This window comes from Ahaetulla prasina, chromosome 3, assembly GCF_028640845.1.
Source record: "Ahaetulla prasina isolate Xishuangbanna chromosome 3, ASM2864084v1, whole genome shotgun sequence".
Taxonomy (NCBI): Eukaryota; Metazoa; Chordata; class Lepidosauria; order Squamata; family Colubridae; genus Ahaetulla; species Ahaetulla prasina.
The window spans coordinates 69,301,873-69,328,673 of record NC_080541.1 but is presented as its reverse complement, the minus strand read 5'-3'; the positions used below and the strand labels follow the sequence as shown (position 1 = coordinate 69,328,673).

General features: G+C 38.9%; 1 protein-coding gene across 2 annotated transcripts in view; it reads right to left on the bottom strand.

The window, feature by feature from the left end:
* The window catches only part of ZNF407 (zinc finger protein 407), a 378,474-nt gene that overhangs the window by 128,767 nt on the left and 222,906 nt on the right, over positions 1–26,801 (bottom strand). For both annotated transcript variants that reach the window (XM_058177856.1, XM_058177855.1), the window contains exons 5-7: positions 21,159–21,325; positions 15,786–15,869; positions 438–558 (exon numbers count right to left, since the gene is read on the bottom strand). In XM_058177856.1, the coding sequence (XP_058033839.1) occupies positions 438–558; positions 15,786–15,869; positions 21,159–21,325 (372 nt within the window). The remainder of the gene's footprint in view (positions 1–437; positions 559–15,785; positions 15,870–21,158; positions 21,326–26,801) is intronic.

The window sequence follows — 26,801 nt, the reverse complement described above, 5'->3', positions numbered from 1 at the left end:
TCCGTATTGTTAAAGTGACAGGCAGGTGCTTCAGTTTAAAATATTTAATGGACAATGGGCCTGTTAATTCTTTGGAGACTTTCTTTTTTAGTGTCATGGCTGCAACTCAAACATTTGTTTTCAAAACTGCACCTGATCTGAAAAGGCAATGCAGATCAACAGTCCCTCCACAGAGAATTCTAACAGACTTCACAGCATCTGTGAAATAAGCAGCATTAGCACTTCTGTGATTCATATAAAAGTCTTCTAAACAAGGTTTCCCCCCTCCACACACACACACACACACACAACGGGACAAAAGAGTCCTTTCTGAATGCTGTTAAATTCTGTGCCAATGAGGATGTCATTACAATATACATTATTTGTCAGTTTGTGTGAAACCCTCTGACTAATCAGATCTTCTGCCAATTCTACATTGTCACTATCAATCTCCATACCTGTAGTCACACCAAGGACATCTGTAGGGTTTTTCCCCAGTATGTACACGTTTGTGTCGGGTCAGATGGGACTGGGTTGTGGAGGCAAAGTTACATTCATCACATTTAAATGGCTTCTCTCCTGAAAAATAAATAAATAAAAGTGATTCATTTTTAGAAGTAGAAAAAGCAAGGTTATTCTTTTTAATGTTTAACTGAGATCTAACAAGAGTGAAAAATGGAAGGTTTTAAAAAAAATATACAATTTAACTGCAAATTATTTTACTTACTTCAATGTGTGTATTATGGACATTAACTGTTTTTCTCTGGCTTTAAATGATTCTGTTATCACTGTGGCTTGTCATTTCCATAAAATCACTAGTTGTGTTAAATTGTATGTATTTAGCAGCCATACAAATCATCTGCTATGAATTAATTTGCATATATGCTATTCTATTGAATGTTTATCTGCTTTTAGCAAACAATATGGTGGAGATCAATTACAACTTGAAACATAGTAACAGATTCTTTATGAATAACTTATCATTAACTAGTAGTATTATGTGGTTGAATGTGTATGCTAATATACAGTGCCTAGACCATAAAATAGATTCACTGTAATATTATTATTTTTTTTAAAAAATTGTGATGTTATATTTTGAATCTTATCTCCAGGTAGGCCTCCATGTGTGAATGTGAATGTCTTTTCCCACTTCAGATTTCAAGCCAACATAATTTCAAAAGACAGGACTGAGTTAGTTTTCAAACTGAACAGATGTTCAACAATTTATCACACAATAATGCATGTGGATAACTAGAAGAATTTGACTGAAAAGAGACTGGATGAACAAAATAATGGCAGTAGCTCAATCAGAAAAAGAGAAAATAAGAGCATGCATCGTATTAGCCCCAAATAATCCACTCCTTACTCTGAATCAAAGATAGCTCTTGAGAGCAGTTCTGCTAGTATACCTTTAACAACAGCTTAATATAAAATTTCCTTTATAGCAAAGTGGCTCTGCCAAGTTTATGCATATATTAAACAACCTAATTTGCACATTTACAAATAATTTGCACATAGCCTTAATATGCTAATCTGTGTTGAAGATACTGGGTAAAAGTAACAGGAGAAATAACATGTGTCACTTTCAAAAATTCACTTCCATGATTTCTTAAAGGTGTGCGCGTATGTGTATGTTAGTGGGAGAATGGATGACTGCAATAATGTTCTTGAAAGGATATTATATTCTCGAACAAAAAAAAATATTCCCTACTTTCAAATACGTATTGATGGCAATTACTCTCCAGTAAACATCAATTCAGGGGCCATATTCTCATGAAATGATAAATCAGATTTCTTTTTTTAGTAGTAGTAATAATGTGCAATATAAGTAGTAATAATGTGCAAGCTGATGCTGTTCCAATTGCTCTCAATAGCTAGTGCAAAGCTAACAAACCTAGAATAAGGCAGAATAGGAAAGAATCTCTAGGGATTTGAAAGTAGACTATACTTTTTGTAACTCTGACAAAGAGAAAAATGTCTCTTCTTTTGTGCCCATTAAGTGTTGCCAAGACTCCAAATACCATCTGCCTATCCTCAAGCAGAGAATGTGATCCTACATGCAAAGTGTTGTGCATGACCAGTACATGATCCAACTTCGAGCTTCTCCTCCGCCCCTCAATCCAGCGTGTCACAGACCTTGACAATGCTTTAGAGAGAGACAGAGACAGAGAGAGATTGGCTCAAGCTCATCCAATTGATTTTCATGCCTAAGGGAGGGGCTAGAATCTGTATTTCCTCCATCTTACTCTAGCATCTTAACCATTACGCCGTACTGACTCTCTCTCTCTCATAGAATGCAGTCAATTAATTAATTAAATTAATGCTTGCACTTTTTTCCCCTACGATTCCTCTCAATGGATTCCACTTGATAAAAAGCGTCCACAAAAGAGACCTAAAGCAAGATGGAGTGACAACATCAGCAAGTATTGCGGGCCCAATTGGCAAAGGAAAACTCAAGACCATATTGGTTAGAAACATGAAGACGAGACCTTCATCCTGCAGTGGATAGACAATGACTATGATGATGATGATGATGATGACGATGATGATGACAACTTTTTTAAAAAACTGCAGATTAAATTTTTCAGTATGTTCTAATGTTACTGCTCATTTTGTTTTACCCTGCTGGTATTATTGCTTTCAATGCCCACTGCTTCCGTGATTTTAACTTTTTAAAAATTATTCTTTCATGAGATACTCATCCACCGAACTATTACGGCTGCGAGGTTCCCCCGCCTCGCAGGAATGGCCCTCTAGGTTATCAAGAGCTTACCTCAACGAAGGGTCTTGGGACCCAGAGAGGTGGCATGCAGCTAAGAAGAGTTTCTGGGGATTTTTAAATAGGTTTTTTAAAAGGGGTCTTTTAAGGGGAGGGAGGGATATGACGGGTGGGGGGAATAACCCGTCGGGGAGGGATTTAGCCCCTGTGCTTGTTCGCGGCATTTTACCATCTGGTCCGAAGGCAGAGGGGGATGGGTTCGTTCCAGGAGTGGAGAATCGTTCCATCTGTACGGTAAGTGGGAGAGGCAGATATGGCGGAAGCGGGGGGCCATATCAAGTGTTGGGAGCACGTGCTCGGTGTCTCAAAACGATCACGTGCTCCGTCCTCAGTCTTCACCCGTTCCCCGGGGGGCCATGGTCCTCAGAGCCTTGGTCTCCGGTTGATGTTATGTAATGCCCGGTCCGTGGTCAATAAGGCCCCCCTGATTGGTGATCTTATTCAGGGGGAAGCCGCGGACCTTATGGGCATTACGGAGACCTGGTTGGGCCCGGAGGGGGGGGTTCCCCTTGTGGAGCTATGCCCACCAGGTTTCCGAGCATTTCATCAGCCGAGAGCCCAAGGTAGGGGTGGGGGGGTAGCGGTTGTCATTAGAGAAAGTCTAGAGCCGAGGGAGGCCACTGTTCCTCAGATTGCCGGTTGTGAATCCCTCTTTGTGAGGTGGGGCCATCGTGATCAGATGGGCTTGTTGATCACGTACCTGGCTCCTTGCTGCGTGACCACAGCCCTACCCGAGCTGTTGGAGGTACTCGCCGGGGTGGCGGTGGAGACCCCCAGACTGATAGTCATGGGGGACTTTAACCTGCCATCGACGGGCTTGTCATCGACAGCGGCTCGGGAGTTCCAGGCTTCCATGACGGCCTTGGACCTGATCCAGGTAATTGATGGCCCCACGCACACAGGGGGTGGCACACTGGACCTGATTTATATCTCTGGTCAGTGGCGAAATGATCTGGTATTAGACAACTTAGAAACAGAACCGGTGTCATGGTCAGATCATTTTCTCCTTCGCCTAGACTTTCGGACCGCTATCCACCACTGCAGGGAGACGGAGCCAATGCGTTGGTTCCGTCCCAGGCGCCTGATGGACCCGGAGAGGTTCCTGACGGAGCTTGGGCCGTTTCCTGAGGACCTGGCCCACGGCACGGCTGAAGAGCTAGTTGCGGCCTGGGAACGGGCCGCGGCTGGAGCTTTGGACCGTGTCGTGCCCTTGCGGCCTCTGACCCGGCGTAGGCCTCGCCCGGCCCCTTGGTTCTCCGAGGGGCTGAGAGAGATGAAACGCCGGAGAAGACGCCTAGAGAGCGTCTGGAGGTCCAGCCGCTCAGAAGCTGACCGAACACTAGTTAGATCCTATTCTAGGACCTACCTAGTGGCAATGAGGGAGGCGAGGCGTTCCTATGCTTCCACCCTCATTGCGTCGGCAGATAACCGCCCGGCCGCCCTGGTTGGTGACCCGCTCCTCCTTCATCAGGAGGTGCGGATGACCCGCTGCAGGGCCGTGCCGAGGAGTTTAGTGGTTATCTATACGACAAAATCGTTCAGCTCCGGGACGGCTTGGACCGAAATTGGGATGATCCAGGTGGGAGGGCGGAGTCGCGTCTTGTGGAGGTTATTTGGGATGAGTTTGACCCTGTGACTCTCGAGGACGTGGACAGGTTGCTGGGGAGGCTGCATACTACGACATGTTTACTGGACCCGTGCCCTTCCTGGCTGGTGCTGGCCTCCCAGGAAGTGACACGAGGCTGGCTCCAGGGGATTACCAACGCTTCTTTGTTGGAGGGAGTTTTCCCTGCCGCCTTGAAGGAGGCAGTGGTGAGACCCCTCCTCAAGAAGCCTTCCCTGGACCCAGCTATTTTAGGTAATTACCGTCCGGTCTCCAACCTTCGCTTCACTGCGAAGGTTGTAGAGAGTGCTGTGGCACGGCAGCTACCCCAGTACCTGGATGAAGCCGTCTATCTAGACCCGTTCCAGTCCGGTTTCCGACCCGGATACAGCACGGAGACAGCTTTGGTCGCGTTGGTGGATGATCTCTGGAGGGCCAGAGACAGGGGTTATTCCTCTGCTCTGGTCCTATTAGACCTCTCAGCGGCTTTCGATACCATCGACCATGGTATCCTGCTGCACCGGTTGGAGGGATTGGGAGTGGGAGGCACCGTTTATCGGTGGTCCTCCCCCTATCTCTCCGACCGGTCGCAGACGGTGTTGACAGGGGGGCAGAGGTCGACCGCGAGACACCTCACTTGTGGGGTGCCGCAGGGGTCGATTCTCTCACCCCTCCTGTTCAACATCTATATGAAGCCGTTGGGTGAGATCATCAGTGGCTTTGGGGTGAGATATCAACTGTACGCTGATGATACTCAGCTGTATTTTTCACCCCGGCCACCCCAACGAAGCTGTCAAGTGCTGTCCCGGTGTTTGGAGGCCGACGGGTCTGGATGGGGAGGAACAGGCTCAAGCTCAATCCTCCAAGACGGAGTGGCTGTGGATGCCGGCATCCCGATACAGTCAGCTGCAGCCGCAGCTGACTGTTGGGGCAGTTATTGGCCCCAAAGGAGGAGTGCGCAGCTTGGGTGTTCTCCTGGATGCACGGCTGTCGTTTGAAGATCATTTGGCGGCCGTCTCCAGGAGAGCCTTCCACCAGGTTCGCCTGGTGCGCCAGTTGCGCCCCTTCCTTGATCGGGATGCCCTATGCACAGTCACTCACGCTCTGGTTACCTCCCGCCTGGATTATTGCAATGCTCTCTACATGGGGCTCCCTTGAGATGCACTCGGAGGCTTCAGTTGGTCCAGAATGCAGCTGCGGGTGATAGAGGAGTCACGCGTAGCTCACATGTGACACCTCTCCTGCGCAGACTGCACTGGCTTCCTGTTGCCTTTCGGGTGCATTTCAAGGTCTTGGTAACCACCTTTAAAGCGCTCCATGGCTTGGGACCTGGGTACTTACGGGACCGCCTTCTGTTACCTCATGCCTCCCACCGACCCGTACGCTCCCACAGAGAGGGCCTTCTCAGGGTGCCGTCCGCCAGACAATGTCGGCTGGCGGCCCCCAGAGGAAGATCCTTCTCTGTGGGGGCCCCCACTCTTTGGAACGAACTCCCCCCTGGTTTACGTCAAATTTCTGACCTTCGGACTTTTCGCCGCGAACTGAAAACATATTTGTTTGTTCGTGCGGGGCTTTCTTAAATTGTTGAATTTTAAATCTTAAATTTTCTTTCTAGTTTTAATTGGGGTTTTTAGATTCATAATTCTTAATTATTTCGGCCATACTGTATAATAAGTTTTTTAATTGTATTTTAACTGTATATTGTTCTTTTTTATCCTGGCTGTACACCGCCCTGAGTCCTTCGGGAGAAGGGCGGTTTATAAATCCAATAAATAATAATAATAATAATGATGACGATGATGATGACAACTTTTTTAAAAAACTGCAGATTCAATTTTTCAGTATGTTCTAATGTTACTGCTCATTTTGTTTTACCCTGCTGGTATTATTGCTTTCAATGCCCATTGCTTCCGTGATTTTAATTTTTTAAAAATCATTTTAAAAAGTTAACCAACAAATAAAGCAATATACAGGCCTTTACAGGTTTTGTTACGGAATGGGGCTGAGTATGAATTGCATTTCAAAGCCAGATCGTCATATATGGTTTTCTGATCTGTGCATACGGCGGTATGCAACAGAAGAGGGGAAATGTATGCATGCAAATGAAGAGTATCTTGAGCAGAAACTATAGAGGACCATAAGGAGGATTCACTGAGATTAATCTGAAACAAATGAAAGTCTTCTTCCAACAATACAGGAAGAATGAAGAACAAATTGACAATTTTTTTGAGAGAGAGAGAATGGTCAGTGTTCAGGGAAGTTGGTGAGAGAGCTCACTTCCAATAAAACATACCCCTGAAAATCTCGTGTAATTAGATTTTGAACATTCCTACAAATACTGGCTTTGTTAGAAGTTAATAACAATTCTCTTCAAACATCACATTCTTTCCTAATAAGAGTTTAATGAAAAAGCACAAAGCATACTTGATATGGAATATTTTTCTTCTTTTGCACTGGGTTGGAGGGGGAGGTGAAAGAACAAGGCTACATATTACATTAAATTCAGTGCCAAGTACTGTAACTGCACATTAAAAGTCAAAGTGCAGTTCACATGAGAAATGGAAACGCAAAGTGAGCCACTCATCTGGATAAAATACATATATTATTAAATTTTCTCTCTTTAATACGTTGACCTATAAATGCCTAGATGTGCAAGACTGAAATGAGCAAATGGAACTGATCACACAAACAGGATCTGTGTAGGTCACATAAGCCACTGTCTTCAAAAATTCATGAGACTCTTTGAACAAAGGCATAAACTGTTGGAAGTATTTCTGTAGCTTCATAATAACTGTCTCAGAATTGCGATTGCATGAAGTTTGGCTTTTCATAGTCATCAGGTTCTCCATACCTCATGAAAGTTGATATTCATTAAGTGTTGTAAGTGTTGTACCTTGATGAAGGTATCTTTTCTTTTATGTACACTGAGAGCATATGCACCAAGACAAATTCCTTGTGTGTCCAATCACACTTGGCCAATAAAATTCTATTCTATTCTATTCTATTCTATATACATCTGTGCATGTGTTCTCTCTCTCTCTCTCCCTCTCTCCCTCTCTCTCTCTCACACACACACACACACACTTTTGCGTTTCTGTTAGCTATGTAGATCAATCATCTTTCTATTTATACTCTTCCTCCCACCTCCCTCCCAACCCTATTGAGCAACAGCAGTGAACTCTTCCAATGTTTAAACTAAATGTTTTAAACATTTATTGTTTAAAATAAAATTTTGCTTAAAATATATGAGAATTTGAACATAAGAAATCAAGGGATAACAGTCATTTGTTCTTATACAATTAGGCCCAAATGATGAAATATGCATCATAATTTCACAATTTATGTTCTGCCTTTCATACTTGTATTGTGACTTTGCATGCATGTGCAGAAGAATAGGAGATGGTGTTTCAATGTGTGTTTCATTTTCATATATCCCTTGCTTACCTTCCCTTTCCTTACTCCCCAACTCATTGTAACAACCTGTGACAGTAAGAGGCATCTACCTAATCCCAAATCCAGAACCTGGTTCATTACTTATAATTAAAAGATCAAAAGCACTGTCAGCAATATGTTAATGTAGCTAACGATGGTATTTAGGTTGATTAAGGATAGCATAAAAGGCCAAACGTCTCTAGGAAAAAAGATAGACCAGATGAAGGAATGGTCTAACTGAGTAGCAAGTTAGAAAAAAGGAATGTTTTATCTGCACTGAACCGAAGACAGTATTTGAGGAAAAGAATTATGAAGATTGTTCAACTGACCCCTTGAATCTTCTTCAGAAGCACATTATAGGTAGATGTAAATAATGCTGTAATACATTACTTGTCTGGCTTATGATATGCAACAACTCCATCATATATTTTGAATTCTTCTCCAGCCAGCCAGCCATTCTCTAAGACCATCCATTACCTAAAACTACCACAAGAATAATTACAAAACTAAACACTCAGTGTCATAAACACAATTCAAGAACAATACACCATAGTAATCAGCAGATCTCAATAAACCAGGAGTAAATGCTGTAAATGTATGTAAAATGTAAATATAAAATGTAATGTATGTAAAATGTAAATGTAAAATAAATGTAATTATATGTAAATGTAATGTAATTTATATACATAAATTAATAAAATAAATAAATAATAAATAAATAAAATAAAATAAATAAAATGTAAATGTAAAAAAAAGTAAATGATGATGACCTTCTTAAACATGTCCTCTAAGCATCAATCTTGAATAACACTTTATTTATTTTCCACATGTAAGTATCAAGCAAGGAAATAAATGCCTAGCAGAGATGATCACCAATATACAGTATCTATACATCTCATAAGCCATGAAACAGTATTTGTAACCAACGATCAGATATATCATACGTTATAAGTCTTCATAAACCTATTTCTGAAGGAACTATGGAAGGATGCATAGCTCTTTGTAGACCCACATGGTGGGAAAGATTTTAGTTTTAAGGGTTTCTAGTTGCATTTGACTGATCTGTAGTGCTTACTTGCTATTTTCTACTGTACTAAAATTACTGCCAAAAATATGCAAAAATTGCATACCGGTAGTTCTCGACTTACAACAATTCACTTGGTGGCTGTTCAAAATTACAACAGCACTGAAAAAAGTGACTTATCAGCATTTTTCACACTTACGACTATTGCAGCATCCTTATAGTCACATAAGCAAAATTCAGATGCTTGGCAACTGGTTCATGGTTATGACAGTTGCAATGGGGTCTGGGGTCATGTGATCAGCTTTTGTGACCTTCTGACCAGGGGTGGGTTGTACTTACCTTTACTACCGGTTCACAACAGGACCGCACGCACTCGCTTCACTCGTGCTTCTGCGCATGCACAGAAGCTTCTACGCATGCGGAGATCACCCATGATGATGTTGTACCGGATGGGCGGAGCCTCCCACCAGTTTTACTACCGGTTCTATAGAACCGGACCGAACCGGGAGCAACCCACCACTGCTTCTGACAAGCAAAGTCAATGGGGAAGCCAGATTCACTTAACAACCATGTTACTAACTTAAAAATTGCAACAATTCACTTAACAGCTGTAGCAAGAAAGATCGTAAAATGGGGCAAACTCATTTAACAAATGTTTCACTTAGCAACATAAATTTTGGACTCAATTGCAGTTGTAACTCAAGGACTACCTTTATGCAATTTCAATCTGCCTGAATATCTGTTTGCTAGAATCCGTACTAGCTGTTCATGCTTTTAATGATACATAGGTCTCTTTCTATCATGAGTGGAAACAAACTGCACCTGGAAACAGTAATGAGGCTAACAAGAAGGAGGGTAAGGTCTGTGTATTTTTTAATGTTTTTGTTTGGGAGGAAATAATTTAAAAATGTGCATTAAGCAGCTGCTGGTCTACTCTAAAAAAAATTCTGGGGGGGGTGTTAGCTCTCTGGACCCTGTAATAAGGATATGCAACATACATTTTTATCAAAAAAGCAATTACCCAAAATGGCCAATTTGGATACAGATTTTGCTTCAGGTGCACGATCTGAGTAAAATCCATACTCAAACTACATTGTATAAGACAACAATCCTGTCTAGATCAGCAAAGAACAGGCAATCTTCTTTGAAAAAACCAGGCCTGAAAGAACATCCCAAAATCTTCAGAAATTCACTCTTCAAAGTCTACTCTTCTAAATAGTTCCAAAGACCCATGGCAGAAGGAAAATATACAAAGCATGAAAAATGAAAGAATTGGAGAGATAGTAGTAAAGAGTCCTTAAAGCACAAAGTCAATCCTCCCCCATTGTCAAGCATCTGTCAGACAAGAAAAGCACTCTGGCGGATATCAATTCACCTGATGCCTAGAAGATGAGGGGAGTGGGGAGGCTTATTAAGCTGGCCAAGATTCCTAAACTGCATGTGAAGATCGGCTGTCTTGCCCTTGAATCAAGGGTCTGTGACAGGTGATAAAAGTAAATCTTGAACCAGGAGATGTTTTGTGTCAACTCCCTAGACAGTTTGTATTGCAGCAGGGAATTATTTAAGCCATTTAGACCACTTTTGATACCTATCCCCTTCAAGCCTGTCTATAATTTGCTTGGGTACTCTGTGTACAAGGACAGCTGTGTCAAAGAACACAAAACACCAAATGGTGTTCTGAAGCAGGGTGCAACAAACAAAAGGAAAAGAAAGCGGGATGTGGACAGGGGGGGGAGAGAGGATGGAAAGAGACATGGCATCAGCCCGAGTACACTGAATCCGGTGGAAGGTACATTGTACTGCTTTTGGGGAAGAAAGCAGGAGGAATAGGTAATTTTTCTCTGAAAGAATCATCTCTGATTGTTTGTGCCACAGAGGTGGATAAATGCCAGAAAGACAGATCCTTCTGTCTCCAAGATACTGTCCTATATAGTATAGAGTTAATAGCAAAGTAATAACAAGCCTCTGGTTGTGACATAAAACATAAACCCAGGCCAGCTGGAAGTAGACTCCGTGATCTATAACCTGTAAATGCCTGCATTCAGATACTGTGCCAGGGTGGGATAAACAAATAAATGCCAAATTGAATTCACAATTCACTCCATAAAATCAATTATTTTAATTAGAAGAAATATTTCCATATTTAGGCAAAAGAAATAATATTGTCTCAGTGGACACATAAAGTAAATAAGTTATCTATAGCAGGGCCCCCCAAGCCCCGGTCTGTGCACTGGCACTGGGCCGCACAAACAAGCAAAGCCCCATCTGTGGGATACAGGCAGCACACAAAACCACACCCCCTCTGATCCACGGGGAAAAAACTCTCTCCATGGAACCAGTCCCTGGTACCCAAAAGGTTGGAGGCCACTGCTCTATAGAACATAAACTGGGGTGGCATGAATTGCATCCAGGAGAAACAGATGCATTTCCCCTCAGTTGCATGGACTTAGGCTGATTTCACATACTATGCAACCCCCAAACATGTTTGGTATCTTGTGCAAAGTAAACCACTGTGATTTGTAAAGTACTATTGACTAAGCTAAACTACCGTATTTTTTGGAGTATAAGAGGCACTTCCCCCCCCCAAAGAGGGTGAAAACTTGGGTACGTTTTATAATCAGAATATAGCCCCACCCACCCACCGGCCCTCATCCTTTGGCCTCTGCCTCCCAGCAATCTACCTCCTTGCAGCAAGCAACGAATAGGAAAACAGCCCATTTCAGCTTCAGAACAGCTTGATTAGCACAAGCAGTTGATTGTCAGTTGGATCGCCCTCCCGACCTTCAGCTGGCTGCAGGGATTGCCATTGCCTATTGCCACGCGGGCTTCCGCTCCTTGCTGCAAGCAGGCAAATTGCTGGGAGGCAGATTTTTTTTTTCTTGTGCTGAAAATGAAAATGAAACTAAAGCAGGCTGTTTGCTGCAACAAGGCAAACCAGGAGGCAGAGGCAGAGTTATTGTGAGTGTTTTATGCATCTTATTTTCTTCTTTGTCTCCTTTTGTTGTAAAATTTCTGTTTAAAATCAACAATTAGCTGGAATTTAAAAAGCATTTCACCAACTTAATTAAAATGCTACCTGAAGGAAAATAGAGAAAGCGGGGGGGGGGGGGGAAGCTTTACATCTAACAGATTGCATGCTGAATAACTTACTGATTCTGATTACAATACCAATCTATGCAAAGAAAAAAAACTTAAAACAGTTCCAAACTGGTAACAGTTCATATTATTTCCCATATCCATGTACTAGCGTATATCTTGTTTTCCTCCCTCAACAAGGTAAGTGCGTCTTATAGTCTGGAGCATCTTATACTCCGAAAAATACGATACTTAGCATGTGGTGTGAATCAAGTCACTTGTGGTTTACTTAGCAACTAATGGGATAATATCATAATACGTGAATCCAATCATTGATAAATCAGCTTCAAGTCTCCTTATAATATGGGCATACAGAACTATCTCGCAGGTTTGCCAAGGGATTTAATTTAAAGTTCTACAAAACAATATGTGATTATGACTGCGATGAACACTACCAGCACAGATGAAAGCAGAAAAAACTCAGTATTCAAATAAAAGGCTAACCTTGTTGAAAACTTTGGCTGTTCAAAATTCAGAATAAAAAAAAATACCATAAAAGTGAGTGAATATGACTATCATTATGAATAATATATTCTTTAATTTGATACTATGAGAAGAATATATGTACATTAGAAGAGAATTAAGGTCATTGCTACACTGAGGGAAGAATCATTTGAGACACTTGTCTAGTTTATTTTGTGTATCATCCACTGGGGCATTCATCCAATCGACAGACTTCTTTTAACTGAGTGTACATGCAGGGTAATAGCCACAAGCATGATTTCTACTCATGGTAGGTATCTATGAGACACATAACATTTTGTTATACAGTATACAAGTCATTTTACTTCTGTACAGAAATTACAACGTGCGGAACATCCTTTAAATATGGGGAGGGGGGAGACTGCAGGCTGTAAAACATCTAAAATCTCACTAATCATTCTTTTCCCGGTATTACAATTAGTTCCCAAACTGGGAAAATTGGATTTTAATAACAATGGCATTTCTAGCTCGCAAACCAAAAAACAAAATTGTACAAATGGCAGCTGCATGATACGACTTTCAGAGAGGCTAGGTTTAATATATACCTCATTTGTTGTGTCTTCCAATCTCATGATTTCTGTATCTCATAGTTTCAAAAGGCTTACCCATAATTTGAACAACTGAGGTTAATAATACAAGGGCTTTTTGTCAATCCAGCTAACTGAAAAACTTTATCACATTTCACAGCCTGCCAAGAAACTGACCTTTATCTGCCGGTACATACATTTTTTAACATTTTATAGCTGAAGTCCAAATAAAAGCAGTTATCTCTGTCAGCCAATGATAATCTAGAAAGCCTCTAAGAACTGCCACTTCTAATTTCACAATAGAGGTGGCACAGAGAACAACACAATTTGCACAACAATATGCAAATTTTTTAAAATTATGGTAATTATGCATTGACAAGCAATGCAAATTAGACGTGGAGCTCCAGTACATATATTCCTATTTCTCAACACACTATAGAGGAATATATAAAATTGGTTCCCTATTGTTAACATTTTGATACATGGTATGCATGAACACTGATTCAGACATCCATGTCCATTACTGGATGACTGCAATAACTGTGCATGAGAAGTACATGATAACCATAGCATCATTGAAAGAATGTTCAAGTCATCTTAAACACAACATTAATCAAAGGGCTAAATTCAAACATTCATGCCTCTTCTCAAGTGATGTGAATAAGATCTGACTTGATAAACCAGGCTGCCGCTACACTTATCAGCTATCTAAATAGTGTGCTTAAAGAAGGAAAATACTGTGTTCATACATATATTACAATTTCTTGCAGTAACAAATGCAAGGACTCTGTTATTGAGCAAACAAATGAGTGTATGCAAAAAGCCATATACATATACAGTACATCCATATACACAAAATCTAACCGACAAAAACCTGTCAATTATGCAATGTTGTTACAATTAAAACCCATTTTTACTATTCAGAATACACATAGTCCTCGACTTACAACAGTTCGATTAGTAACTGTTCAAAGTTACAACGGAATTAAAAATATGACTCATGACCATTTTTCACACTTACTCGTTTAATAACTGCACTGATTCACTTAACAAATGTGGCAAGAAAAGGCGTAAAATGGGGCAAAACTCACTTAACAAATTTCTCACTTAGCAACATAAATTTTGGGCTCAATTCTGATCGTAAGTTGAGGACCACCTGTATAAGCATTAAGCATGAAGATGAAACATGATCCTATTTTTTAGTTGACCTCCCAAGGTTGATAGGAAATATTTGCAACCCTCCATAAGATAAATAACCTTCATTACATAATGTCAACTTCCATGGTTATAATTTTTATAATAACTACATGAACAGGACTCATGTTCTAAAGAGCCTAGATGCCAGAGAACTACAGTCTTCTTCCCTTTATGAGTCATTTGTTGCCTTCCCTGTGTTGTTCATATCCTGCCCTGTAATCCAAGATCCTACTATCATGAAAAACCATTTTTAACAGAGGATTTCCTCTAGCTTCTTGACTATATCTTTTCCAACTTTACACTACCTTCTTTGAGAGAAATGATCAAAAACTTTTGCAGAATTTCAATTATGTGCAGTAACTATAATTTTATAAATTCTTTGGCAAATTGAGTGGATCTTTAAAATTATTATTCTTTTCAAAGATTCACCCCTGAAGCTGACTTCTTTTCAACCACATCAACAGTTTCATCACAATCCAACATCATTTTTGGTCAATTGCATCTACTGAAACTCCATCAGTACATAAGTGAAGAGAGGATATTTCGCCTTCATAAGCAATTTTACTTAAGTTGCTTATACTGAATACCATTTTCTTTCTATTTCTCCAGTTTCGGAGATCCTTCAAGAGCTCTTCACCACTTTCTTTTTTGGTTTTGCTTCCTGAGATAAATTGGTGTTGCAAACAAAGTAAATCTATCATTGTTCTTCCTAATAATTTAAGAATAACTTTAGTATAATAACCAGTTTATACTCTCCTTTTGTGAAAACAGTTCTTTTTTTCTGCTTTCTGCTTTCTATCATTTAACCAGTTATTGGTTCATAAAAGACTTTATCATTTTCTCTCATTATTTCAGATATGGCTCAAATATCTCTGGTGCAGGTCTTTGTCAAGACGTGGTTTATTTTTTTTTATTTTTTTAAAAAGAGTCCAAGTAAACAATGTCAACCAAATCAGCCTTACACACCAGCTTGCTGACATTCCAAAAGATCTATAAAAGATTACTGAGGCAAAACTTCTCTCTACAGAAGCCATGCTGATTCAGCAAGATCTGTCCTTCTACATACTTGGCACTTCTATCTTTAACAACAATTCCATCTTTCTACCAATTTATTCAGTAAGAAGCTAAAATAACTAGCTGTAACTTCCTGGAATCCTTTTTTTTTTAAAAATGGTATTACATATGGGACTACTTCAGTCCTCTAGTTTAGAAGCCACTCTCAGAACACATTAACGTAAACTGAATTTTAGTGCTTTTATGACTTAAGTCAAATACGAAACACTGGATATTCTATACAACATACCTGGTATCCTATATGCCTTGAAAGAATGACTCAGGAGAAAATGTTCCACCTAAGCACCTCAAATTTCTAATAGGCAGGTCATGAATTACAGAGACACCTGCTTAAAGATATCTCATTATCTTAAGGAAAAAGAGCAAGTTCCTTTAAAAAAACATTCAATATAGACCCAAGATTACATATCAATTTGTAAAGGCAAAATGAGCAGTCAAGGGACACACCCCTTGGATTGCAATGTGCTATATGATTTGTTTTATTCTGCATCCTGGATGACAGTTCTTTGCAGCAGAGAACATACTAAAGGATAAAAAAAGAGTTTAACTGACCTGTATGCTGCCTCCGATGTTTGGTGAGGGCATGACGTGTCCCACCAGCAAAGCCACAAAGGTCACACAGGAATGACTTCTCGCCTGTTGCAATAATAAACAGATGAGGGACTGCAGAGGTCACAGATCATTAAAACATATCTATCAAGGCTTTCAGGGTTACTAATTCCTCCAATCAAATGTTTCCATGTAAATATGTCAAATGGGAATGAAATTACCACTGCGGTTTATTGACTGTGATAAAATCTGAAAAGCACCACTGAACATAATTACATACTTGTCAGACCCATAAAAATTAGCTTTATTATCAATGGAATGGTTTTGTACAACTTCATTTCTGTTAGATGTCTTCCAGATGGGGCTGCTTTATGCACTTGAACAGTTTTTATGCATATCCTGATTTTTTACAATTCCCATACATCTGGCCTTTCTGTGATTTGGAAAGGCTGCCTAGAAATGTTAATACACAGTTATTCAGCATATGTGTGAGTGTATGTGCCATACCTACTTTATATATACTTATATACATACATACATACATACATACATATTTTGTAAGGCCATATACATATATGGCCTTACAAAAGAAATATGTTGAACAAATTTTAACTGACTTAATCACATTCTTCTTCAAAAACCTCCCAGTAATTTATACAAATTAAATTATTTTCTGAAAAGAAAATAGGCAACAATAAAAGTTTACATTATTCTGTACCAATGGCAGCTAAGTGCTGTTTATGATTCTAAAACTTTCATAATAAAGAAAAAAACAAGTCTAGGGATTACTTCAGAAATTGAAATAGTACTTACATTATTCATATTAAAGATTTGTCTTTACTTTAAGCCTCGAAAAACCATTAAAAGATAGTTTTGGCAAGGTTGCTACTTGTTAAAAGTGTGTAAATGTGCACTTGTAAAGTATTTTTATTTCAGAAATTTTTTTGCCTTTTGCAGCTTATAAATGCAGTATATCATTCCGCAGTAGCATTTTTAGTCAGTAAAGGCCAGGCATGTGAAGCAGATTCATCCCACAAGGCCAACGAAGAATGGTATTATAGAATAATAATGCTAACCTTGGAGAGAGCCAGTGAAATTATAAAACAGCATTAAACAGCGTTAACACACAAACGAGTCATTTGGCTCATTTGAGACAAATTGTACCCTCCCACCCATGCACCAATGGAAAGGAATTAAAGGAACTGGGAAAGTATTTCAAATGACAGAATGGCTTTTATACAGGGAAGGAGGATTTACGGCATGGGAATTAAGAGGCTTGTTTTCGAAATCCTATTGGTTTTAAAAAAATAGGCATCTGTTTTCTTGTTCCTTATGAAAGTACATCCTCTAGAGCAGGTTAAGCATGTATGCATGTATGCATGTATATATTTATTGTATGTTGCCGTTTTCATTAGCTGATATTTATCTTCAAGACTTAGAAGCATGGCAGTTAATACTGGCTTGAAAGCAGTGGTGGGATTCAAGTAATTTAACAACCGGTTCTCTGCCCTAATGATTTCTTCCAACAACCAGTTTGGAAAACTGCTCAGAAAGTTAACAACCGGTTCTTCCGAAGTGGTGCGAACTGGCTGAATCCCACCACTGCTTGAAAGACACTGTCAGTTAAGGATGACCATTATGCCATCTTTTCACCACAATTTTAGCCTTCCCATCCCTCAGACCAAGTTGCCCATTCTGTCCAGTTCTATTGTTTCCAGAATCTTGTCCCCAAACACATTTAATCTCTCTCGTATTTGAACATACTTTACAGTATTTTTATTTAAGCCCTCAATCTCTAAGTCAGTCGCGATTCCTAGACCACTAAATGCTCTGATTTCTCCCTCTACTTTGAAGGCTAAATACATCAAAGGGTAGCTAAGAGCTAGACTGTGAAACAGTTTGCTTCTGAATAATCAGTTGCTGGGCCCACCACAGTGGTGGAGAAATGCTGTCTTTGTGTCTTGTTCATGAGATTCTTGAGGGTAATTGGCTGTCCAGTGCATAAGCCATAAATGCTATATTAGACAAGCATCTATTTGATTCAGGGGGGTCCTCAGATTTGCTATTTCTTGCTTTTTTCTTTCTTTCTGTCATGAAGCTCTGTGCCTTCTCTTCAGTCCTTCTTGCATCTCAGCAGCATTAACAGGTTGCAATGGGATGGGGGAATTTGCTGCATTTGGAAAAAAACTAATCATCCAAAAAAGCTTTGTTGATAACAGAAACATCAAGAACAGAACTGGAGTGAGCAAAATAGTTATCAATTTACATACATAAGAAAATGAAACAGATGAACAAATCATTCTATATAAGCAGTTCCTTAAGATGATTGTCCTCTCCAGTGCCTACAGGTCAGAGCTGGTTGTTCAGTATCATATCCTTATAAATATTTTCCATGAATGGGTTGCAGTTTGGCTCACTTGGGCAGGGCAGATATTGTTTCTAGTGATGGTTTTTTTAAAAAAGCTAGTCTCTACCAAAACAAACACAAAATACACAAATAAGAAGACTGAAAACTGAAACTTTTATTTTCAGCAACTGCAACTACAAGCAAGTCGATTTTCAATTTATTAATACTGGAGTAAAAGTCAAAAGATCCTCCAGGAAAAAAAATTCTTGGGAAATGCCTATTTTTCCTCTGATTTTCTCCCCCTACCACTTTGCTTTCTGCTGGCATTTGAGTTCCTCATAATACCAAATGTAAAGAGAAAAACACAAATGTAGATATATAATTTAGTACTACTCAGATAGAAACACAAATCCTATGAACTATCTAGACAATAACTCCAATTAAGCAGAAACTTGATTGTGAACTGCAATACAAGGATTTCTTTTCTTTTCGTTTCAGGGGAAGTTAGATTGAAGTAGCATTTTCTTCCTTTAACAAGCAAGGACATGTGGAATTTTATCTTGGTTCTCTACTACCAGTTGTGAATGAACAAAACATATTCAATATACTATCAGGAATCCAAACAAATCTGTATTTAGTATGCCACCTACCTATGTTCTTTATATATCATACATTCTATAGTTTTAATTCAAAGGAGATCCTAGTAGAATTTTCTTGATTGACTGAGAGGAAGAAAAAATTCTACTGGGCTTTCAAGAATTTCAAGAAATGTGATGGCATTTACTATTTTTCTATTATTCATTCCAGGTATATAAATAAATTTGTGGATGTGGGGGGATAGCAGTTATTTTATTTTATCTTCCATTATTTCCTTTGTGCTTCAGAGCTACATTTTTCTTGGATGCTACTGCAAGTTTGCTAGTTGCACATAGGCATGTATATAAGCCTAGCAGTTATTAGATGTAATCCTACCTGCATTTATGTATGTCAGAGGACACACTGCATGTGATTTCAGTCTTTAACCATACATTAACAAACGTTCATTCTTCTTCCAGGAATTACAACCTTTAGACTTTGAGATGGATCCAAGGAGCAATATATCACTTGGGGTACAGGGAGCTGATCTAACATGCCATGTTTATATGATATCAGGAATGTAATAGAAAATGGTTCTTTTCTTAACAACTTGAATTAGTTTCAAGTGTGCCACTTTGCATTCAAATGTAGAAAGACACGGAAACCAATCCTTTATTTTCCATTAGAAAACAGCCACTGTCCCCTATCTCTCATTATGGTGCAGACTACAAGACCTAACAACAAAAATCCATATTATTGATCTAACCAAGTCTCCACAATTATTCTTTAGAAGGAAACGCCGACGATAAATTACATCTGCACTGGCTTTTCATCTGCTGTTCGATATAAGTGATCTCTCAGGGCAGGCTGGAGACCTTAAATCGTCAACACCCTTGTCAAGGAAGCTAAGGAGGCCCAGGCTCCCTACAAACTGCCTTGAAAGAACTTTTAACCTGTAATTTCTAGCAACAACTCATTTCATTTTCAGAAAATTGTAAAATCTTTTCAGGATTTTTTTTTTAATTTAATGAAACACTGTTTCATCTTCTCACAATATGCCTAGAGAATTTTGATTTTAAGATCATTTGTCTCCTGTCTTACACTTTCAACATGTTACTGCTGTAATCTCAGATGCCTTTCTAAGTTTTCCTTATCTCATTAGATTGCATGTTACAATTCTAATATTTTTAATATTTTCCTTAAAGAAATGTTTCTGTGGCTAATATTATTTTGGGTTAATATTAAAGACTTTTAAGATCTTCATTGGAATCTTTGTTCTAGTAGTGAGTTTAAAACAAAGGTACAGCTATTATATTTTTTCCTGCTGTAGTAAACTGCGCATCTTTTGTTATATTAATCTGATTTTTATTAAGGCATTAATTTAAACTTTAACCATATTGCTTTAAAATGAATGCAGCCTCAGCATTCTTGGAAGCAGCTGGTATCAAATAATGAATAATATTTCAGTTACAGCTGGTTCATATAGAAAGATTTAGCTCATTTTCCTTATTGCAATCTGTCCTTCGTATATTTATTCATTTGTTTAAATATAACATATATCTCTGCTTTACTCATTACAGTAAAAGCCAGTATACAATGAAAATTAACATGCAGGACAAGTAATTATTTCCCAGCAGCATTTGCTATTACTTAGTTCCAAAAGGTCCACCAGTTTAGACAATATTTTCTCTTTTTAATTTGATACATATTTGCATTTAAGCTGGATTTCACTAATCAACAGCATACATAATGATTGTGTAACTCAGCTTTTTGAATCAACTTAGTTGCATGATGAAATCATTGCATTTCCAGATGCAGGCACTTGTGCTTTTAAATGAAATAGACCTTATTCACAGCAGTTGTACTTATTTACACAGTTGACTGAAGATATTTATATTTTCTAATAGTAGCATTATTACATTAATATTAGCATTATAAAGTATAGCATAGGTAGCTTCTTCTCCTAACAAAATATCATGAAAGCAAACCTATTTTATTTTAAATATGATTTCAAGGCGTAGGACCTTGGATTAAAAAATAGAACTAGCAAATTTTAAAAATTCTAAACCCCTCTCTGATGGTATTCTTTAGAAACGTTGAACTTTAATCCCTAATTTTTCAGTCAGCAAGGAGTAGTAATTATGACCAGGAATTCTATGAATTGTAGTTCTATACAAAGTTAGTGTTTAAATTTTGAGCCATTTAAAAGGTACAGATATACCCTGGGGAACCTAATCGTTGGAACTTTCTTTCTCTTCACACTTTCATTATTGGGGAATTGTAGTGATGTTACAGAGAAGACAGTGTATATCCAAGAGTAGCAAGGGTGCCTTAATGATTCCAGAGTAAAAGACATATCTTGAACCCCAGCTTTATTTTTACTTCCAATACCAGCCATATATATATAGCCTCTTCCACGCCCATTTCAAGAGGGAAAAAAAACATAATCAAACCTGTATGAGTCCGATAGTGATCTTTCATGGCTGATGCGGTGAGGAAGGAATAATGGCAAGTCGGCCATGTGCACTTATAGGGCTTCTCTCCTGTGTGAAGTTTCATATGATTGTTCATGGCCCACTTCTCTGTGAAACTGCGATTGCACAAGGGGCAGGTAAATTTCCTGTATACAAGGAGAAAATCAAGAAGGGTGGGGGGAGGAAGAATTAACTGCATGCATGCAACACCCCCAAAGTGACCAAAAAAACCCCCCTCGAACTGTGCTAAATGCACAGACTTTCATGAAGAGAATTGCAGACCTGGTCTGTCATGTCTGTATAACCAGGCATTGATTTTTCTGTCGAGACTTGGCACTTCAGCCATTTATTCTCTGCTTTGCGGTTGGGCCCAACGGGTTTGAAAAATTCTGTTACAGTCCACTCACCCCTGAGGCAAATGTGAGAATAGATTTCACCTGTACAGGCCTACACCACTTATCCGAGCATGGGCTGTCAGAGCAAAGGCTAAATGAAAAGCTATCCATACTAAACTACTCAGACAATCACACTGCTCCATGCCAGGCTGCTGTTACTGCAGTGGGGAGGTGAAATACTACTTGTAATAACCCTGTTACCATAGTAAACAGAAAAACACTTCCCCCTGCTCTCCCCCTTCTCCCAGTAACCCTTAAAGGGGATTGCAAAAGGTCTGCCGGCATTTCTTGAAAGGTTCAGGCCCTTCCTGAAAACAACCCGGAAAGGCTGAACTGGAAGTGGTTTACCATTTAAAACATATCCGCAATTAAGAAATAAAACCGTACCAAAAGTAGTCCTGCTCAAAGTTACAAGGTGCAAGAGGTTTAACGATCAAAGTTCATTCAAGCAAAGGGAAGGAGGAAGGAAGTTATTTAGAGGAGGGGGAAATATATTTATTCCAAATGCTCAAGTCCAGTTGAGTGTCCCCATGAATGGGGTAGGCACTTCTTACCATGGAGCTTTAATAGAAAAAGCTATGTTCCTAGCGGGCATTAACATCATTCCATGATGGTAAGATTATCTAGCTCATCTAAAAGGTTCTGAGGCATTAGTAGGGTGTGAACTACTCTTTAATGTAAACAGAGCCCAAGCTACTTCCTTGAAGAGGGTTTTTTTAAAACAAGCAAACAAACAACATATTCAACTGAACCTGGGGCTATGTTAGTGACCAGTGCAGCACACAAAAAACTAGTATTGGTATTTTGTTCTGCTTTTTTGGATCATTTGACCCTCCAATACAAATAGTATTCAAGGGCAATCCCACAGATATTTCAATAGTGAAGAAATAATGTATAGGGATGGTCTTGACTTTTCAGACAGAAGTATGAGAGGTTTACACATTGCAACAGGTTGTTAATTGTTCAGGAACAGAGAGGTATCCAAGATAACATTCAGGAATATAAGCTAGTTGTTATCAAAGCCTTAAATCAGCTGATGATCTGTTCACAGAAAAAAAGTGCTGGGCAAAGATCGGCTTTTTTACAAATGGAAATATTGATCTTGACTATCCATGAGGGTAATAATCTCCTGACCAAACCTCACAAACAAAGGAAAGGAAACAAAACAAAAGAGGTTTGTGGGCACTTTGGCAGTCCCAGAACAGATGACTCTGGAGGTATAAATTAGTGGCCAGATAGGAAAAGATAGTCCTACAGCAGGCATGTTGCCAATCTTCTTCATTCACTGACAATTGCTTGGTGTCAAGATAAGATGGAAAATACTATTTTCATGGTGGAATCCCACAGTCTAACTTCAGACTGCTATACTAGGCTGGACACAAAGTGGAAGCTTCATTACAAAGACCTTCCTTCAGCAAGGAGTTATCAGAGCAACACTGCACCATGGGAAGCAGACTGTGGGGATAAGTCCTCTACTGACTAAAGCCCTGATGAGTGTCAAAATCTAGTGTCCCACTAGGCAATGATCAATCCATCTGAGAGATTGTGATTTGGGATGTAAGAATGAATGATAAAGAATAAGGGCTAATGAATGAAACACTGGGAAAGAAATGGCGAATAATTGAGGGAAATAAAAAGTTGTTCGATAGCTGGGTGAAGAATAAATGAAGAGCCACAGCAGAGGAAACAGAATTTAAGATAATGCTGTTATTATTTTGAATGAAACTGAAGTGAGGGGTTACTGGAAGGAATGCTGTAGAGATCTTTTTGGAATGGCAGTGATATGCCAACAAGTGGAAGTAAAACAAATGCTAAAATGTTAGTGTCCAAGACAAAACTGAAGAAACACAATTTAGAAACGCAGTGTAATAACAAATGGTAAAGCTATTAGTGATCAACTGGAGAAATACTAAGATATGGATGCAGTTTACTTATAGTTTGGTTGTGACAAATCATAAGATCATGTGAATTGGTTTGAATTATTTTCTACAAGTATAGAATTAAAGGTAAGTTGTTGGATATGGCAAGAGTAATGCATAAAATATTAAAGTATGTATACATTTGTGAGTAGACAATGCCATGCTTTGGCTAAAACCTGAATGATTTGCAGCCAAAGCATGACTGATGTCATGATAAAATTAGGAACACAGATCTGCAATGAAATGTAATCAAAGCCCAGGTAGTGTGCTCATGAGGAAAAAATGGAATGAACAATTGATTGTTATAGATCAGGGGTCCCAAACTCAAGGTCTGTGGGCCAGATCCGGCCTGCGAGGTGCTTAGACATGGTCCGCAGAGCCGGCCTGGAAATAGCAAAAGACTGGCCCGCAGTGCCTCTGTTAGCGAAAACAGCCTCCTGCAGTACGGTCAAAACAGGGCATGGGGGGGTATGTGTGCGGCCTCCCCCCACCCTGTTTTCAGCCTGGATGGCCTCCTGCAGCACTCTGCTAGCCAAAATGGGGAGTGGGGGGCCACCCCATTTTCACCAGCAGAGTGCTGCAGGAGGCTATTGAGGCTGAAAACGGGGAATTTTGGCCAAGTGCTGCAGGAGGTGTCTGTCCCGTCTCCCGCCCCCTCCCCCCCCCCAGCAGGACCACAAAGGACAACTACAATGCTGAGCTGGCCCTCAAAGAAATCCAGTTTGACACCCCTGTTATAGATAAGTGGCAAAAAATAGAGCAACTACATAAATGTATGTATCAATCTACCTGGAAAGAATGTTAACTGAAAATGAGAAAATAAATGGAGAAATTTTAAGAATGCAGTTGATAGAATACAATAGAATACTTCTATTATAAGGAACTAATGTTTATTGGAAAAAGGAAAAAAGTGAGCAAATAAGAATATGGTTCTGCTTACTTTTTATTGTATATGAGAGTGATGGATATTCAGAGGAAATATAAAACAAGGTCAAATATAGTGGGAACAGAGTACTGAAGAAGTATATGTAGTACAACAAGAAGAGACTAAGATTGAATGAATAGCTGATTTCCATTAAACAGTTGCTTAATTTTGAAAGCTAATTTATGATTGAAACCTCTGTTGTCAAATGTGTTTGCAATATATAAGAGGCATGGAGGAAATATTACATCATAATGTTCCTGGATGATTTGCCAGAAACAACAGGCATCCAAGAGTGAACAAAAGCTTAAATCAAGGCTCTAATTGCTCAGTCTAGATCATCACACAAATTACTATGATTCTGGTGGTCACCTGCCTTTGAAGAAGACAATTCAGCCTTTGCAGGCTTGAAAAAAAAATGACAATTTTGGGGTTTTGTCATATTATTGCATTTTCTTCATAAAGTCAGAAAACTAATCTATATTTAATGTGTTGCTTAAAACAATCAGTTTGCTACTACTCTCCAGATAAACATTAACATTACTTGTTTAAAACAATAACAAGTATTTCACATAAAGTGCATAATGCAGTCTAAATAAAGATTTCTTCTGTATAAGTTTGCAGTTACAGCTATGTTAAGCAATTACTAAATTTACCACTAAAAGTATTTACAAGCACATATAAGATAAAAATAAAAATGATATATGCATGTGTGTGTGTATATGTAGGTCTATAAGCACACACACTGCTTCAAAATTTCAAATTACTTTATCAGTTGATCGTTGATTGTTGGCACTAGCAAATGATATATACAGCTAAATACTTCCAAATGCACCATAAAAAATCACATCTGTCAGGTCTTCATGTATTTCACATTTCAAAAGCGTGACAGGGATCTTATTTCTAAGCTACATTTCCTATCTACTTATTTCCTTATATATTTATTATCATTCTAACCTTCAACTACAAGAAATAAATAAGCAGGTTAAACAGATGCTATCTTTTAACAAACAGTTTTTCTTGACTGTCATACAACTTTATGAAAGGTAATATAAATCCGTCATTTTTTTAGGTCTTCCAAGAATCACATTTAACAGCATTACACCTCCTGAACCCCAAAGCGTGCTCGATTATTCACATATAATAAAAATGTTCAAGTAAGGTTGAAAGACTCTCTTTAAAATGACAAAACAGCAAAGTCAGAGTAAATACTGATAGTGACTCTGTAATTCACCACATGATAGTGAGATATTGAAGCAAATTAGACTAACTTCTTAGTTGCATAAACAAAATGAAACTGCAGGATTTGGGAATGACTTTTAAAATGCTCAGTAATGATGTGAGGTAGTTTAAGCCAAAAATAATGATTTGTCAGGGACCCCCAATTGTCCTGCAACAGATTAGTGCTATAAATGATTATGTTCTCCATGTCCATCTAACTTAACATTGTCACAGCTAGATTATTCCTCAAGTATTGTAATATAGGAGAATAAAGGATTATTGTATTGCAGATAAAATTACCCACCACAATGCTGTGGGTAGAAAATATGTAACACGTTTTATCAATTAGTAAAACATTGAGTTGTTAGCCCTCCCATGTAAACCAGACACTACTTATGAGTTAATTCTATTTTAGTGTAAGGCTAAAATGTACCCTACTACATTGAAAGATGTACAGAATCTTTCAAGTCTTGAAGGTACAAACTTCCCGTTGTTACTTTTAACTGCTTGATCAAGTACGACAGGTTCTTCCTAAGTTTCTTTCTCTGAGCGTTAAGCCACTTGGGGTTCCTTCCTCTACTGTTGAATTGTTTCTCAGTAGAAACTTTCCCCATTATACTCCCATTCACACATTTAATTATGAAAATAGACAGGTTCCTTGGAATCAATCTGGAGAAGGAGAATGGGAGATTGCCCACATGTGCTCTGGAAGACTGATCTTCACAGTCTTCCATAGGTTTTGAGTGCCAGCAGATGAATTTTTTGTAAAAAACTTAATTTTAAAAAATGAAAAATTCTCAATTGACTTATGAATCTGGTCTATCGGTATAATTGCAATTAAAAGTCTGCCAAGTATGTTTTTGACTCAGAATACTAGAATAACAGAGTTGGAAGGGATCTTGGGGCTCTTCTAGTCCAACATCCTGCTCAGACTTAGTTATTTAAGTCATTTATTTAATAATTCATTTATTAAATCAGGTTCATTTATTTAATTAGATTCTCCTTAACTAGTTTTAGGAGTTTTAGTAAAGAACAGAACACATTTTAGGTCTTATTTACTCAGAAATATTGAACACTCAAAAGGATTCACAAACCTTTAAACACACTACACACGGGGATATTCAATTAATCTCAGCAGTAGCAACCCTGAGAGTTAAGATAGACT